The following is a 19,230-nucleotide window of genomic DNA, read 5'->3' as shown; positions in this document are numbered from 1 at the left end:
GTTATAGTTATCTGGAAAATTCCCTTATCCAGACCATCTCATTTCCCAGTGATGCCAGCTAAATTGAGTCATTAATTGCATATGCTGTCTGAGCAAGGAACCAAAAAGCAGATTTGTCAAGCACCAACCCCCTTCCCCCCTTCCCCCAAGTGATAATTTTTGACTTGTGATCAAGATCAGTCAGACCACTGTCAGTGAGGGTTTTGTGTCCATGGTTTTCTTTCTTTACTTTGGATAGACAGGCAACAGACAAAGGTTGCATGACACTGGCCCTTCCTGGGGGCAGGGTGAGCTAGATGACCTGTCTAGGTCTGTCAGTTCCTGGATGCTATCAATCAATCAACAAGCATTTATAAAGTGCCTACTCTGTGCCAGGCACTAATTCTCAGAATTATTTTCCTTTGGCAGGTTATGGCATCTCCTGTCACTCACATGTCCTTCTTTTCTTAGTGATCCAGTCACTTGACATTATTCTGTGCCTTCATGGACTGAGTGCACAGAAGGATGGGGGTAAGAAAAGGGCATCCTCTGGGTGAAAGACAAATGTGGTATAGCAAAAATAGCTCTCAAGTATTACTCAGTAGATATGGGTTCTTAGCCCACTTCTGTTAATAACTAGCTATGTGGCAAATAATATAACCTTTCTTGAAGTTGGTCTATGTGATCTCTGACCCAGGCCTTTGATTCTGTCAGTTGTGAGGGTTTATGAAAATTATGTCAAAATTTGGTTGCCTGGAGAAGTTCATTAGCATTGTATGTGAGTGTACATGCTCGCCCAGGTTCTGGATAATGGACAATGCTCTCGTGCTTTCCCAGTCACCAATGAAGTGAAACAAGGCTGTGTGCTTGCTTCCATGCTTTTTAGCATGATGTTTTCAGCCATGTTGTCAAATGCTTTCAGTGAGGATGAACATGGCATCAAGGTCAGCTACCACACTGATGGTGAATTTTTCAACTTGAAAAGGCCACAAGCCAAGACCAAAGTGGAGGGAGTGCTGGTGCATGATTCTCTGTTTGTAGATGATTGTGCACTCAATGCAGCCTCTGCTGCCTGTGCTAATTTTGGCCTAGCAATTAACACCAAGAAAACACAGGTGCTCCATCAGCCACCACCACACCATCAGTTAGAACAAATGGAGAAGTTTTAAATGCTGTGGATAAATTCATTTACCTTGGTAGTGTACTTTCTAGGGACTCACACATTGATAATGAGGTTGAAGCATGCATTGCCAGAGCCAGCTCAGTGTTTGGGAGGCTCCACAGGAAAGTATGGAAGAGAAGAGGGATTAGACTGACTACCAGACTGAAGGTCTACAGAGCCGTTGTGCTGACCTCATTGTTGTATGCCTGTGAAACCTGGACAGTATACCAGCGCCATGCCAGGAAACTGAATCACTGCCATTTGAATTGTCTTAGGAAGATTCTGAAGATCACCTGGCAGGATAAGATAACAGACACTGAGGTCCTTTTTCACACTAAACTGCCAAGCATTCAAACTCTGCTTTAGAGAGTGCAACTGATGGGCTGGCCATGTTGGAATACAAAACATACACTTGCCAGAAAGACTATTTTATGGAGAATTCACGCAACGCGAGCGTTCACATGGTGGTCAGAAGAAGCGATGCAAAGACACTCTCCAGGTTTCTCTTAAGAACTTTGGAATTGATTGTGACATGCGAGACACTGGCACAGGACTGCCCAACATGGCACGCCCTCATCAAAGAAGGTGCTGTGTTCTATGAGCAAAGCAGAATTGACGTAGCTCAAGAGAAATGCAAGATACACCAATTTAGGTTCACAGGGACTATTTGTGCCTGACCTGTGGGAGAGCCTTCCAAGCTCGTATTGGTCTGATCAGCCATGGTGGGACACACTATAACTTGACTTCAGCATAGTGATGTCATTTTGGTCCTCTTCGAGAAAAGAGGACGACAACCAAACATAACCTTTCTTGAAGCTGGTGTACGTGATCTCTGAGGTCCACTGTAGCATGACAATTGTATGATTGCTAATTTCTATATAATTTCAGGGGCCTGTACTCTTAGTCTAGCATTGCTTCTTAACCTGTGGCTCATGACCCCATGTGGGGTCGCAAAAAATTTGGCAACAGTAAAAGGTTTCTGAATGCACAATGACCAAAAATTAATTAAAAACCAAATGCGTAATGACTCTGAGGTGTTTCTGGCAGCGTGGTGCATTGCCAAACTTCACTACTGCCTTGGTTCTTAACACAAGCATGCACACTTTGCACTGCACATGCCCTCAAGCCTCACAACATCAACAAATACAAAAACGGTCGCAAGCTGAAAAAGTTTAAGAAGCTCTGTTCTAAAGAGTTTAAGGCAAGTGATATAATGTTGGTTCAGCTGAAGCATACTTTACAAATTGGGCTCATGAGGTGGTGAATTGTTTGGTCATAGCTGCTATTTAACAAAGGAAGTAGGAAGGAAAAAGCATTTATTAAATGCCTACTATGTGCCAGGCACTGTGCTAAGCAGTTTTACAAATATTATCTAATTTGATCCTCACAACGACCTTAGGAGATGGATGCTATTATTATTCCCATTTTAGAGTTGAGAAAATTGAGGCAAACAGAGGTCAAGTGACTTCCCCAAGGTCACACAGCTAGTAAGTATCTGAGTTCAGATTTGAGCTCAGGTCTTCCTGACTCCAGTCCTGGTACTCTATCCACTGCACCACCAGCTGTTTCTAAAGTTGTAGAGAGGTGATCTGTTAGTGAAGAGGACACTTATACCAAAGGAAAATGGCAAATCTTTAACATTGGTTAGGTTCAGCCCAAGCACAAGCAGACTGAACTACAAAGATAACTTTTCCTAAGAATTTCAGGCCATCTTATGCTCGAGAAAAGATGAAATAGACATTCCTTCTTGGCAGAAACTGTGCCTTCTTTTTCCCTGCAACGCTATAACAGAGATACAGGGTGGCATAGTGGATAGAAGTTGGCCTTAAAGCTGGGAAGACCTGGCTTCAATATTCAACACTTGACCCCTACTGACTGTGTGATCCTGGATAAATCACTTTTATCTCTCAGCATATCCTCTCCAAGAGGATAAGTTGGATCTGTGTTGGTAGAGGTTTCCTTATACGAAGTTCCACAGACCAATGAAATCACGAATCCATTTCTTATCCCAATCCCTGAGGCCATAACAAGTATGACCTTCATTCATAGTACAGTTACCCCTTCTACATCATGGGGGTTAGGGGCATGGCACCCCTGCAATCTGGAAAATCAGTATAAAATTTTTGGCCCTCCCTTTGTACCAAAGAAGTCTGAATTATTATAGTATTAAAAGGTAAAATATGTGGACATTATCTAATACTGTCATTTTATGCATTTCTGAGTTCCTAAACTTTTTCTTTATTGTCTGCTGGCCTTTGCATGTTTTATGCAGCTTCTGTAAAACTCCCAAGAAATTCCCATTTAATTTCTTATGCCAACATGGTATGTCAAAACCATGATGAGGAAAGTCTCAATGTGGAAGGAATAACTGTACTTATTGTTTGCTAGATTTCTCCTTCCCCTTAGAACAATACCTTCTAGCACAGGTATCCCCACATTTTTCTGACCTGTGTTGTCTCTGAGGTAAATCAGACTGTCTATGACTGTGTGACATTAAAAAAGTTCAAGAGATATCATTTCTGGATAATTAATTATTTTATTAATAATGCTAGCATTTTATTAATAAAAAGAATAGTCATTTGCCATCTCTCTCTTAGACCAAAGACAACTCATGGCCATGGGCTTCCCTTGGAAGAGTTGATATTCCTGAGGGTGGCAATTAACTCTGATTAGTTAATAATTAATGAGAGAATGAATATTACTGTGAGAAGTGGGCTCACTCCAAAGAGGGGCTGAGAGAGTGATATCATGTCACTCTTGGACAGAGACTATCTCTACACTCAGACCACCTTTTTGATTGCCTTGGGCAATCAGACAAAGGATCTACCTCCACCCAAACTTACTTGAGTGAAAACAATGTGCAGGATACCTTAGATAAGATGGTCTAGGTAGGGTAGATTTTTGGCATAGGTCAGTAATTTCCTGCAAAGGCTGGGCTTCAAACAAGGAAATAGGACAGAGGAAAAAGCCTGGATCTCCCCCATGATTGGTTATTAATAATCATTGCTCTCAACTATGACAGTTGCAGCTTTTATTTTTCCAACTTTCTTCCCTTCAGAAAGCAGGTCTATGCTCATGTGGTTGCTTTAACATTTAAAACAACTATTGAAAGTAATTTATTGAAAGATCTTACAGCCTCATTAGTCTTATGCTTTTTCCCTCCACACCCCCAGAATCCTACCCATGGAAGTTAAGACTAACCTTGTCTGATTGCATTAAAGCTGTCTTGCTCTGTGGTTAGTATTTTGGCACTCAGTGTTTCTATACAGACACAAAGTGTATGTGGGCAGATCACACAGAATCCATCTAGGTTTTTGTTGTTAAGTCCCAACCTTTCACAATTCAGGGCATCTTGACCTATGCCGACTAGTGATTATATGGTTCCTGACTGTGCCCTCATATTTGAGGTTAAAACGAGCTCTTCCTTTTACAAGAAGTTTTTCATTTACCCAGAAGAGTACATTGCTATTAATAAATCATAGAAGAGTAAGTATAACAGCATTGAAATATAGAGTAACTTATCTACTTTGCCACCCAATTTGTCCAAGGCTTGAGGGTAATATCTTTTGGGGATAAGTGGATCTTGATGGTTAAATTGCCTTTCAAGGAGTTTACTGGTCACTTGAGCTTGAGACCAGTGAAGAAGGTGATTGAGAAAGCCTGAAATGGTTGTAGTTTGGGAATGTAATGGACTACTGCGTGTTATGAAATGATAATTATGAGGAATTCAGAGAAAAAGAGAACTTGCATTTGCTTCACCCTGCACTAATTTGTATACAGATTCCCATGTTTCTCTGAATTCCTCATATTGGTCACATATATAGGTATTATATATGTATGTGTACATATATGTTTTATGTGTGAATACACATATATATGTAGCGAGAGAGACTTGCAGTTATGAGAAGGTAATGAAACCAAGGAAACTGAACTCCAAGTAATCATAATAACTATTCTTGGTTATTATAGAGAACGCCGATACCAGAGAACTCTGCATATTATTACCCAGAGAAGAGTTAATAAAACAAACCTCCCACCTCTCAGCAGAGAGGTAGTTGTTGTTTGTCCTTTGTTCTGGAAGAGGACCATGACATCAGGGAGGTGATGCCATGACTCACAAGTGAATTGGACTTAAGTGAGTGAGGGCTGTACAAAATCACCAGCCTCACTTTCTCCTCCAGAGCCATCTGGGTCCAGTAATCAGATATGGATCAGGATGACTGATCCCCCCCCACCCCCACCCAGCAGAGAGTTAGAGGACTACAAGGCCAGAATAGTTAACACATTGTTAGTGCATGATTTTTGCATAACTATTTTTCTTGGTCACAAAAGAAGGTTCAGTACTAAGGAGAGGGGAGAGAGATAAGATCTAGAAAAACTAAGATGTAAAAACAAAAGGTATCAATAAAACTTTTTTTTTTTTTAATGAAAGTAGAAAAGGGACATGAAAAGAGAGAAGGGCAATAGAATGAAGGAATATAAAGCAAAGGCCAGTGGTTTTTCATTGGTTTTTAGGGTCAGAATAGAAGTATTTATAAAACAAGCACAAGTTAGTTTCCTGAAAAATTTTGAGATAGAAATAATGATACTGTATGTATGTGGTAATAATGACATTGACTTTGGACTTTATCTTTGTATTCAGGACTGCACAAACAATGCACACACCAGTCGAAAGGGAGAAAACACTATTTTCAACTCTCCTCTTCCCCTCCCTTAACCAGGTAGGGCAATACCCTACCCCCAGTGGAAAACCCCCAGTCCTCTCCTCTGTTCATTCGTGAGCTAATGAACCCGGCAGGAGTTTAAATGGCTGTGATCCCATTCCTTACACCAGCATAGGTACAAAGGAAAATTAAGAAGGCCTAAGCTAAACTGTTTAAATGCATTATATTTCCCTGTCTTTGGTCAATAAATGCAAGGTTCTAATTGAATGAAGCTGTTTCCTTCCCTGTAGCATTCTTCAACCTAAGTTAGACAAAATAATTACTGACTAGAATGGCTCTTATGAGAATGAGGTTATAATCCAGAGAAATGGGAGACAGAACTCTGATTTCTTTCCTTTAAAATTTTTTTTGTATACTGCCTTTCCTCTAAGGCACAGTACCTAGAACTTTCTAGCACTAAATATTTCTCACACATAGAAGCAAAAGAGTAAAGTAGTGAAAAAAAAAAATAGAATCAAGAGAAATAGAAACAAAAAAAAGCACCTAGAAGAAAAAGTACAGAAATTTTGCAGATAGAAGTTTTAACTTAGTAGCTTTAAATTTTCTTCAGTGTGGAACTAAATATCAATATTATCTCCTCTGTTGCTAAAGAATAAGAGGATGATTATTAATTTTAAAAAAAACTTGCTTGGTCCTTACTATGTGCCAGGCAGGCATTATGCCAAGCCCTGGGAATACAAAGAAAAAAGTAAAAACAAGTCCCTCCCCCCAAGGACCATATATAGTGATGAGCTGGACAACATAGACAGATCAGAACTTACAAGATAAAATACATTAGAGATGGAAGATGACCCTAGAGGGGATGGTACTAGAAGGAAGAAGGACCAAGAAAGGCCTCTTGGAGTAAGTAGCATTTGATCTGAGACTTAAAGAAAGCCAAGGATTCTAAGAGTAGGAAGTTGGGACAGAGAGCATTGCAGGTGTGGGCAACAGCCTGTGTGCAGAGGATGGAAACAGGATATGGAGTGTCATATTCAAGGAACAGCATATAGGCCATATGACTGGATCTGAGTAGAATTCTCATAGATTGGAAAGGTAAGAAGGGGTCAGGTTGTAAAGAGATTCAACCAGAGAAGTTTATATTTGATCATGTAGTAGCAATGAGCCACTGGAGTTCATTAATAAGGTAGGTGAGGGTAACATGGTCTGACATGCACTTTGGCAGCTGTGTGGAGGATGAATTGGAGTAGAAACAGGCAGGGACACCAATGAGAAGGCTATTGCAACAATCCAGGCAAGAAACTGAGGTTTTGAACTAGGGCAGTGGTTGTGTGAGTAGAGAGAAGAGAACACATATAAGAGATGTGAAAGTAAACATGATGAGATTTGGCAGAAATTAGCTATGTGGACAAGCAAAAGAGAGGAGAGCCAAGCATGATACCAGAGTTTCAAACCTGTGTGCCTGGAAGGGGAGTGGTGTCTTCATTAGTAATAAGGAAGTTCATAAGAAGAGAGGGTTTGGGGAAAAAACTCAAAGTGTTCTGTTTTGGACACAGTGAGTCTGAGATGCTTTTGGAATCCAGTTTGTTGTCCAACAGGCAACTAGTATTGTGGTACTGAAGCACAGGAGAGAGACTAGGCTTGGATACAAAAATCTCGGTATCATATGCAAGAGGTGATATCTGATCCAGTGGGAGATAGGATCATGAGACAGAATCAAGAGAAAAGAGAAGAAAGCTCAGGAAAGAGCCCTGAGGGATCCCCACACTTAGTGGGGACCTGGATGAAGATCCCGCAAAAGATACTGAAGTATGTATGGCCAGACAGGCTGGAGGAGAACCAAGAGAGCAGATTCACAAAAACTCAAAGAAGAGAAAGTATCCAAAAAGAGAAGATTTCCAGTGTCACATGCTACAGATGTGTGAGAAAGGATGAGGATCAAGAAGGGGCCATTAGTTTCAGCAAACTAATCATTGACATCATTGACAAACATTGACATCAAGACATCATTGGTAAATTTGAAAAGAGCAGCTTTATTTGAATAATAATGTTGGAAGCCGTATTGCAGAAGGTTTAAGGGAATGTGAGGAAGGTGCCTAGTATAGACCTTTTTCTCCCCAAAAATGTCAGCAGAGAAGAAAAATAGAGATATAGAACAATTACAGGCACACATAGTGTAATCTAGTGAGAGTTAAAGGAAAAGGAGTCTCAGGAATATTTATAGGCAGCAGCTAAGAAGCCAGTAGGAAGGGAGAAATTGTAATTAGAGTGGAGATGATGGTGGGAGCAATCTGATAGGAAGGCAAAAGAGGATGAGATGGTAGAGGGATTGGCCTTGGCAAGCCAAAGGGCCATCTCATGATCAGAAACCAAAGTGAAGGAGGAGAGAGTGGGAGATTGATATCAGAGAGATGTGAGGTGAGGAGGAAGAGGGAACTCTTATTGAATGACTTGTGGGGTGTGTGTGTGTGTGTGTGTGTGTGTGTGTGTGTGTGTGTGTGTGTGTGTGTGTGTATGTGTGAAGTACGAGATGAGGTCCTCGGCAGAGAGGTTGGGGTTATGGAGTGGGGTGGGAGTCTTAAAGAGAGAAGAAAAGGCTCAGAATACCTATTGTGATTGGCATAAAGAAATTTGGTAAGTTTCTAGATTGTATGCAATTCAGTAATATATTTATGTTATAAATTAGTCAGGTATACATAGAGTGCCTACTGCAAGCTTAGCATTTTGTCGGGTGCTGTAGGGAATTATAGATGCATAAGACATGGTTAGTCCCTTAAAGCAGCATAAAAGAGCTTGGGAAGATATTCCATACACAAAACAATTAGTGACTAATACAATTAAATATATTTAAGTGCTAAATCATGTGTTGAAAACAGTAAGTTCTGAGGAGGAGATTGGGACAAGAGTTGAAAGAGTCAGCAAGCCTAGCTACATGGGAGAAATTCACATTTGAGCTTGGCCTTGAAAGGTAGGCATCATTTACATTAAGTGGAAGGTATTCAGGCAAGAACCAGATAATCAAGGGTAAAGCTACAAGAATGAGAATCCTATCTTTGTGATGTAATGTGGAGACCAACAATGACTGCAGTTTGAATGTGTCTTGGGGACTAGGTCGGACAAGATTGGCTATGGAGGAGGAATGCAGATGGATTTAGACTTAATAGAGTAAGAAACTAAGAGCCATTGAGGAAGTTTACCATAGGTTTTTATGTAAGATAAGTTCATCTGGCAGTAGTACATAGGATGCATAAAATCAAGCATAAACCAACATTAGGGAGGACATTGTAGTAATCCTGCTGTGATACAATGAAGGCCTGGAATACATGCTTCCATTGGGAATGAAGGAGGAGGGAGGGATTCAAGAGACATTTTAGCAAAAATAAAATCAATAGGACTTGATGATTGACTTGACTGCATATGGAGGAGGAATCAACAGGATGAATCAAAGATGACTCTCAGGGTTTTTAGCCTGGATAATTATAGGAGTGTTTGTTAGTGGTGACAGCAACTGGGAAGTCAGGAAAGTGACTGAGCTGATTTGGAAGAGAAGATGATTAGTTCAGTTTTGAACATTCTGAGTTTATGGTGACCGTGGGACATTCAGATGTAAATGTTCAGTAAGCAATTAGAGATTGAAGACATGAATTTTGTCAAGAGAACATTACCGAAGGTAGAGATTGAGGATATTGTCAGATGCTCAGTCTCCTTTTGTGTTCTCATCCCAAATTCCATTCACATTTTTTTTTTTAAAAAGTAGTATTTGGCTGATTATATGACAAGACAGGTAAAAAATAATTCAGAAACACTTAATCATGAATTTGCAAAACTACTATCAATCAAATCTGCCTCTGTTTTACAGAAAGAAATCCTAGAGCAGCAACAGCGTGAAAGATATGATACCAGTTTCCATGGAGTGTGTATGTTTTGCAGTGAAGAATTCACAGGAAACAGGTTTGAGTTTTTTGCATCTTTAAATGATCACTTTTTTTAAAATTTGCAAACTCTTCAAAGTGTGTGTGTGTGTGTGTGTGTGTGTGTGTGTACTGACCCAAAGCACTAAACCTTATGGTCTGACTCAATAGAACTCTTCAGCAGCATCTGCTGGAAGTCAAGCAAGTATATCCTGAGTATAACTTATTTTGTTGGCCTATATTCTCTCTCCCCTCTTTTTTTCTTTCTTTTCTTAAAAAAAAAAAACAGCTGTAAGGAGATAACAAAACACTTAATGATCTGGTTTCTAAAACTCTGTGATTTGACAAAGATTTGTAGAGTTATACATATCACATAGCCAGCAAGATGGTGTTCTTTCCTGACAATTTCTCCAATCTCAAAACCTAAAAAGAAAGGAATTGTGTATGGGGTAGAGAGTTGTTGAATCCAAAGGATAAGAAGAAAGAACCATCCCCTTCCCAAATAGGTTTAAAAAATGAATTGATACTAATATTTAGACTTCTCGTTCAACATGTCTCAGTCTACACTGCTACCCACTGCAGTGAGCACAAACAAATTCCCAGGAATATACCTGAGTTCTGGCTGTAGGAATTCTCTAGATCAGAACCAACATCACCACCCCTACTCCTCATCTGTCGCCAACCTAACAAGAGTCAGGTCCAGACACCGATTTCTGATTAGCCACACAAAGGAAAGATATAGTGACCAGATGATGACACTCAGGCTGGGTGGGAAATGAACACTATACTCAGAAACACAGACCCAGAGGGGAACAAACAACAGGCCTGAGGGAAAGGGCACTGGAAACTCAGCTGGGGCCAGTACTTTCCATTCCCTTCTTCTCCCAAAAGTTACTCAGAGCAAAGCCAGCCAAACAGTGTATCCTCCAACTTGAGAAAGTTTGAGGAAGGCCAGCACCTAAGCCTCAAGGGTTTTATGTAGCTGTGCAAGGGGAAAGGGGACAAGAATGGGAAGAGAATCCAGATACAAGTGAGGGAGAATACAAGGGAAAGGCTAAAAGACCAAAAGATCTATGGAGAGCCTGAATAATTACCTAGCTCACAAGTAAATAAACCAACAGAAGAAAGGATGTGTAAAACCTTAAAAGAGAGGAACCAGGCTCTTTGAACAAGTATTATAATATGAAGGAAAATTAATCAAATTGAAAGGGGCAGCTAGGTGGAACAGTGGATAGAGCACTGGGCCTGTAGTCAGGAAGACTCATCTTCCTGAGTTCAAATCCAGCCTTCGACACTAACCGTGTGACCCTGGGCAAGTCATGTAACCCATTTGCCTTAGTTTCCTCATCTGTATGAACTGGAGAACAGAATGGCAAACCACTCCAGTCTCTTTGCCAAGAAAACCCCAAATAGGGGCACAACAAGTCAGACAAGACTAAAAAACAACTGAACAACAATAACCTTTTAAAAGAGAAAGAATCGGGGGCAGCTAGGTGGCGCAGTGCATAGAGCACCGGCGTTAGAGTCAGGAGGACCTGAGGTCAAATCCAGCCTCAGACACTTGACACTCACTAGCTGTGTGACTGTGGGCAAGTCACTTAACCCCAATTGCCTAAGAAAGAAAAAGAGAGAGAGAGAGAGAAAGAAAGAGAAAAGAAAGAAAAGAAAGAGAGAAAGAGAAAGAATTAGGTGAACTCAGAGCATGGAACAATACCAGAAAGATTCAAAAGAGAAATAAAACTCTTAAAAAAATAAACTAGTAATGAATTTAAGTCAGAAATGAGAAACCTCAACATAGAATTTAAAAATAAAGATATTTTTGAGCCCATGTAAATATCAAAGTCTAATATCTTGTCAAGGAAATCTCACTTTATTGTCATTGCTCTGAGGCTGTAACTGTTCAGCATTGAGAGAGGAGACTAAGTAGATTCTTGGTGAAAGGATTTTGACTAAATTCAGGATTCTTTCTGACACAGCAAGAATGGAGTTTAAGTTGGTCTTTTTAAATATTTCAAAAAAACAACCTTGAAGTCTTGAAGATGATGAAAAGAATTGAAAATGCTTTTTTTTTTTTTTTAAAGGGAGTAGGATTGGGGGACTAGCTGAAAATCTTTTGGCTTATTGAACCAATAGAGACTTACTTGAGGAATAAAATTTTAGAAGTAGAAGAAACCTTAATACTAGAAGGACCAGAATTTAAGAATACTTTGAAGGACCACACTGCATCAATTGATGCAATGATTTTTTTTTAATCTATGAAAAAGAGATAGTGGGCTAAAAATTTTTATTTCAGAGTTTTAAAGACAATCTGTTGATTGACATGCCAGGCCCTTCAAGCATTAAAGATTACTGAGTTTGTTTTACAGGTGATGAATCTGATTCCATAATCTTCTTGCCATATTCATTGGGAGTGGGTCTGATCAAATATAATTGAACTAATCAGAAGTCTGAGGTTAACATGAAAATAAACTTTTAAAAGCCTCCAAAAAATAAATCCATGTTTTGTGTTGAGGGGATTGTCTAGATGGCTATCTGGAAAACTATACCAAGCTAGATGATTTTTAAGGCCTCTTATCTAAATTGCTAGCACCAAACTTCTGAATACTTTTTTTTTCATTTAGTAATTTAAATATTATAATGTAAGGAAGCTTAAAAGCAAACATAAATGCACAATTGTAGGTACACAAACATGGATCCATGTACCACCATCAAATTGTAAGCTCCTCTATATTTTCTTCCCCTATGCAAGATAAGGCAGGGTGGAAAGGATTCAGGGGGAGGCTCTAGGGCATAGTGTGGTGTTCTGTAAGTACAGCACCCTACCCCATTTAAAACAATACAGGCTTTAGAGGCAGAGAACAAAGAAACAGGAAATACTGGTACAGAGAAATTAAGGAGAGCTAGATCATACCCAATTAAAATTTAGACAAGAAATTTGATTCAAATTTTAGTGTGTCAAGAGAGCACAATGTCCGGGGTTCCATGCTCTGTCAAAAACACTGCCATTGTTCACTGGGCGCTCAGAACCTCAGAGTCATCAGAGAACATTGGTCTCCCTTTTCCTTGTCTCCCACATCCAGTCCATCAGCAAATTCAGTTGTTGTCAACTTTGCAACGTCTTTCTAATGTCTCACCACCTCATCCTTTCACTGCCACTACCCTCATCATCTCTGAACTGAAATGTCAAAATAGTTTCCTAATCTATCTTGATCTAACCATTGTGCAGATCTCCTCATACTACTCCACTCTTCCAAAGCCTTTAGTACCTTTTTCATCATACTGCCATTCAGAATTCCTTACAATCTATCTCCGTTCTCTCTTTCTAGCTTTATCTCATATTACATATTCTACATTCTAGCCAAACCCAACTATCTGCCAGCACCACCGTCCCTTCATTCTCTCTGTACCTGACATTCCCTATCTGCCGGTAATCTTTCCTTTGTCTAATACCACTTTGTATTCTTCATGTTTGTATTCTGATTTGTGTTATATTTAACATTGGAAATGTGTTATCTCTTCTCTTTTAGACTGTAAGTTCCTCAAGGGCAAAAAACTATTTTGTATCTATCTTTATATCTCTCCTAACACTTAGAACAAAAAAGTTAAATGAATAACTGGATAAGTGCAAGCCAATTAGCTCTAGCAGTAAGAGTCTATTCCATTGTCATTTATTAGATACTTAATCCTGCCAGCCATCTCAAAATTCATGCTAATATTAACAGTGGGGACGATGTAATGTTCATATGCCTCAATCCCAGCCCATTAATACCTCTACCAGAAAATTATACATCCTCTTTTCACATACAAAGAATGAAACATTTTTTTAATTTTAGTCTTGGTCCACTGAACCAATTACTGTAACATTCAGAGACTATTATTTTGTCAATTTTCTCACCAGTAAGTCAATAAGTATTTCTTAAATGCTTAATATGTAACTGGGCTGTTGTGCTAGCTGTTGGGAACACAGAAGCAAAAACTAAGCAGTGCCTGCTCTCAAGGCTCTTAACATTCCATCATATGTAAGAAACTGAAAGGTTGTACTGGATGACTGCTTAGTTCCCTTCCAGCTCTAAATCTGTTACCAAAAGATAACATTTGGGTTGCACTTCCTTAATCTTTTTTTTTTTAATTTTTTTTAAAGTTTTTAACAAGTGTTTTTAAAACTTTGGGTTACAAATTTTCTCCCTTCCTCCCTCCCCACCCTCATTGAAAAGGCAAGCATCTCGATACGGGTTATAGATGTGCAGTCATGCAAAACACTCCCATAGCAGTCCTGCCATGAAAATCCAAGTATACTTCCCTTCATCCTGTTCTACCCCCAATTCACTCTATTCTCTCCCTTGACCCTGTCCCTCCTCAGAAGTGCCCACCCCCGACTACCCCCTCCCTCAATCTGCCCTCCCCTCTATCAACCCCCTGTTCTCTTGTCCCCTTTCCCCCTTATTTTCCTGTAGAGTAAGATAGATTTCCATACCCCATTGTGTATGTTGTTCCCTCCTTAAGCCAAATCCTATGAGAATAAGATTCACTCATTCCCTCTCACCTTTCCCCATTTCCCCTCCACTGTAAAAGTCTTTTCTTGTCTGTTACATGTGAGATATTTTACCTCATTCCACTTCTCCCTTTCTCCTTCTCCCAGTATAATCTTCTCCCACCCCTTAATTTTATTTTCCATATATCCCTTCATCTTCAACTCACCCTGTGCCCTCTATCTTTCTATACAAACATATAATTTTTTCCCCTCCCACTACCCTAATACTGACAAAGGACTCATGAGTTACAAATATCATCTTTCCCTACAGAAATGTAAACAGTTCAACCTTAATAAGTCTCTTATGATTTCTCTTTCCTGTTTACCTCTTCCATGTTTCACTTGAGTCTTGTATTTGAAGGTCAGATTTTCTATTCAGCTTTGGTCTTTTCCACAGGAATGCTTGAAAGTCCTCTATTTCATTGAATGACCATTTTTTACCCTGAAGGATTATACTCAGTTTTGATGGGTAGGTGATTCTAGGTTGTACTCCTAATTCTTTTGCCCTCCGGAATATCATACTCCATGCCCTCCGGACCCTTAATGTAGAAGTTGTTAAATCTTGTGTTATCCTGATTGTGTTTCCACAATACTTGAATTGTTTCCTTCTGGCTGCTTGCAGTATCTTCTCCTTGACCTGGGAATTCTGGAATTTGGCTACAACATTCCTAGGAGTTTTCCTTTGGAGATCTCTTTCAGGAGGTGATTGGTGGATTCTTTCCATTTCTATTTTGCCCTCTGGTTCTAAAATATCAGGGCAGTTTTCCTTGATAATTTCTTGAAAGACAATGTCTAGGCTCTTTTTTTGATCATGGCTTTAAGATAGTCCAATAATTTTTAAGTTCTCTCTCCTGGATCTATTTTCCAGGTCAATTGTTTTTCCAATGAGATATTTCACATTCTCTTCTATTTTTTCATTTCTTTTGAGTAGTGTTATGGTGCCTTGATTTCTCAAATGGTCCCTTTCTTCCAATTTCTCCATTCTAATTTTTAAGGAAGTATTTTCTTCAGTAAGCTTTTGGACTTCCTTTTCCATTTGGCTAAGTTTGCTTTTAAGGGCATTCTTCTCCTCATTGGCTTTTTGGATCTCTTTTGCCATTTGGGTTAGGCTATTTTTTAAGGTGTTATTTTCTTCAGTATTTTTATGGGTCTCCTTTAGCACCACTCTCAGTTTTTCCTCTACTTCTCTTACTTGCTTCTCAAAATCCTTTTTGAGCTCCTCTATGGCCTGGGACCAGTTCATATTTTTCTTGGAGGCTTTGGAGGTAGGAGCTTTGGCTTCATTGTCTTCTTCTGGTTATATGTTTTGATCTTCTTTGTCATCAAAGTAAGATAATATAGTCTGACTCTTTTTGCGCTGCTTGCTCATGATCCTGGCCAATTACTTGAGTTATATACTCTTTGTTAAGGTAGGAATCTGTTTCCAGTGTGGAGAATGTACTGTCCCAAGCTTCAGGGGTTTTGTTCAGAAATACTTCTAGGGACCTGTAATTTTTCAGTTCTTCCAAGGTGGTATGATCCAGGGCGAGGTGTTTACTCCTTTCCTGGCCTGTGCTCTGGTCTATGAGCACTCTTTTCTGTCTTGGAACTGTGAGCACAGTTTCCTCTCCACAGCTACTACAAGCTCCACCACACCAGCGCTCCTCCTCGCCTTAGGTCCACTACCCAGAACTGTGACCCAGATCCAAGCATGAGCAAAGCAAGAGAATCCTGCACCAGCAGAGAGATCCCTGCAATCCCCCTCTGATCAGCCACTTAATTCCCTCTCTGCCTGTGGGCCGGGAGCTCTGAAGGCAGCCGCTGCCCTGAGGGCACACTCGGGACTTGCTGCTGAGATCTAGCTCCTTCTGTCACCACAGTCACAGACTTTTCCCACTGACCTTCTAAGTTGTCTTTGGCATTGCTGGGTTGAGAAGTCTGGAAACCGCCACAGCTGTCCTCGATTCAGTCCTCTGAGGCCTGCTCCAGGGTTGCTGTGGCCTGCGCGCCCACACCAAACTGCGCTCCTCTTTCAGCCTGGTACGATATACCTTTCCGCTCAACCATCCAGGTTGTCTTGGGCTGGAAATTTGTTTCACTCTGTCTTTTTGTGGGTTCTGCTGCTTTAGAATTTGTTTAGAGCCATTTTTTATGGTATTGGGAGGGGTTTGGGGGAGAGCTTAAGCAAGTCACTGCTTTTACTCCGCCGTCTTGGCTCTGCCCCTGCACTTCCTTAATCTAAGGAGCCACGTGACATTCAATCACTCAGTATCAAACTGGTATCTCTAAGTAGTTGCAATGACGTTTTCATTCCATGGGCTGAGTTTTCCCATGGATAGATGTGGTAGTTGAATCTTTAATCCAACAAACATTAAGCATATTATTAAGTGTTCATATCACTACAAGGAACTAAAAGAGGCACAAAGATAGATTAAACATGGTCCCTACTTTTAAGGCACTTAATATCTAAGGGACGAGGCGGACAGGTTTCAAAATGATCTGAAAGATGACATCGACATCTAAGTATTGAGAATTTGAGACTGTGGGTTCACATCCTTCCTAAGATAGGCATTAGTGGTCAGTCAACAAGCATTTATTCACTATCTACTAGCTGCTAAGTGATGAGAATACAAGCAAAGGTAAAAGAAAGTCCCTGCTGTCATGGAGTTCACAATCTAATGAGGGAGACTACATGGAAACAACCAGGTACAAACAAGCTGTATATAGTATAAATTGGAGATAATCGACAGAGGAAGGCACTAGCGTTAAAGGGGACTGGGAAAGCCTTGTAGAAGACATAATTTTAGCTGGAACTTGAAGGAAGTCAGGAGGTAGGGAAGAAGAGGGAAAGGATTCTAGGCATGCAGGATAGCCAGTGAAAATGCCTAGAGTCAAGAGATGGAGTGTCTTGGTCAAGGGACAACAGGGAGGCCAATGTCACTGAATCACAGAGTATATGGTGGAGTGTCGTGTGTTAGAAGATTGGAAAGGTAGGAAGAAGCCAGGTTATGAAGGCCTTTAAAGGCCAGAGGATTTTAGGGGGAAGAGGAAAGGAATAAACATTTATATAACTCCTACTATGTGCCAGACACTGTGTTAAGTGCTTTTTACAAATATTATCTCATTTGATCCTCACACCAACTCTGCAAGGCAGGTGCTATTATTATTATTTTCATTTACAGTTGGGGAAACTGAGGCAAACAGAGGTTAAAATCACTTGCCCATGGTGACAAAGCCAATAAGTGTCTAAAGCTGGATTTTAACTCAGGTCTTCTTGACTCTAGGCTCAGAGCTCTATCATACTCTACCACCAACTGAATTCAATTTTATGTTTGATCCTAGAACTAATAAGTAGACACTGGAGTTTTGTTTATTTGTTTTTAAGGTACTTAATAGGGGATGATGGAGTCAGACTTATACTTTAGGAAGATCACACTTTAACAGCTGAGTAGAGGATGGACTAGAGTTTTTTATTGGTGCAAAACTCCGTATTTTTTGGAATGCATGGTATAGGGTGAATAACACCAGTCTTCTAGTCACAAGCATGGTATTCAGGACCCATCTCCACTAGTTTCTTATGCAAGTCATTGAACCTCTCAGAGTTTCATTTCTTCCTGTAACAAATGGTAACAGTATGTGCTTAATAAACTGAAGCAACTTCTTTTCCAAATGGTCATGTCACTTTCTGCACATCAAAATCCCTCACCACTGAGAATTAAATAAATATTAAAGTTACTGGCAGGACAACCTAATTACCTTAGGTTGTTAGTACAAGGCAGCCAATAATAAAACTGACATAAATTGACATTTACATTGCTTAAGGTGAAAGATCCCAACAAGTCAGCTTTGACCACTTACAATGCTCGACTTCTCATTTCTACCACATAGTCCTATCATTCATTTATCTCAAGATATCAAGTTCCATCTCTTCCCAAGAAGAATTTTCTTTCTTTATCCGTTTTATAAGGCAAAAGGTCAGAACAATTCACTAAACAAATAAGTACTCTTCATCCCCTTTCCTTGTATCTCACTCAGACTCTCCAGCCTTGGCAAGGAAGTAGTCTCAGCCACAAATGACAATTAAAACTGCCAATTCCTAAAGCCGATTAGCAAGGCAGTAACAATAGCTATATCTCGTCTCCATGAGAGAGGCTACTGAAGCTGGTATTATACCTCCAACATGTGCCTTTATAAGGTTAAGGGAATCAAATGAGAACATATGTCAAGTACTTTGTAACCATAAAGTACTAAACGTGAATTGTTATTGATATTCTATTTACTAGATATACTATTTCCTCTGATAATTTCCCACTAAAATGAGAGAACTATGTAATGAAATCTTACCTTTGTCTCTCCTTAGCAGAGGAGTAAAAAAATCTTTCAGCATCAGTTACTACCCAGATTTCTTAAAATTTCATCTTTCCTTTAGAAGTTCTATGTGTTGGGGGGGAGGCGGGGAGTTCAATGTTGAATGAGAAACTAGAACCCAGCTTATTTGAGCAGCTCCACACAGGTCAGGTTCATTATGAGTCCTGACAGCCCTCCATTCTCAAACCAGGCTATAACTGCTTCTTCTCTTATCTGTGTAATTTGTAAAGATCCAAAAAATACAGTGAAATGCTAGCATTTCAGCCCAGTGGAAGGAAAAGAGAGACAAATGAAGAGGAAGAGGGCTAAGAGGCAGCTAAGTTTAAACGAAGTAAGTGATAATTGTTCTCATCTCTAGACCTCAGTCAAAGGAAAGCAGTCATTAATTTAACCTTTTATTGGCCCAAAGCTCATTTTATCAGGAGCATAAAATGTGAACAGGGAAATAAAAATAACATGGAAGATGGGAACAACTATTTAAGGAAATAATTTTCTTAAAGAGCTGAGATGGCAGACTAAAATCAAGGATTCTCTTGAGCTCTCCCCCAAATCCCTCCAAATACCTGCAAAAAAATGTCTCTAAACAAATTCTAGAGCAGCAGAACTATACGGGCCGCACGCCGGCCCTCTGCCAGT

At 39.9% G+C, this 19,230-nt stretch overlaps 1 protein-coding gene across 2 annotated transcripts in view; it reads left to right on the top strand.

The window, feature by feature from the left end:
* The window catches only part of ZNF277 (zinc finger protein 277), a 175,137-nt gene that overhangs the window by 121,519 nt on the left and 34,388 nt on the right, over window positions 1-19,230 (top strand). For both annotated transcript variants that reach the window (XM_027838864.1, XM_027838865.1), the window contains exon 5: window positions 9,665-9,756. In XM_027838864.1, coding sequence (XP_027694665.1) covers window positions 9,665-9,756 — 92 coding nt within the window. The remainder of the gene's footprint in view (window positions 1-9,664; window positions 9,757-19,230) is intronic.

The sequence above is a fragment of the Vombatus ursinus genome, unplaced genomic scaffold (genome assembly GCF_900497805.2).
Source record: "Vombatus ursinus unplaced genomic scaffold, bare-nosed wombat genome assembly UNPS02014830.1, whole genome shotgun sequence".
Lineage (NCBI taxonomy): Eukaryota > Metazoa > Chordata > Mammalia > Diprotodontia > Vombatidae > Vombatus > Vombatus ursinus.
The sequence above is the reverse complement of the archived record's forward strand: the minus strand, read 5'-3'. Positions and strand labels throughout refer to the sequence as shown.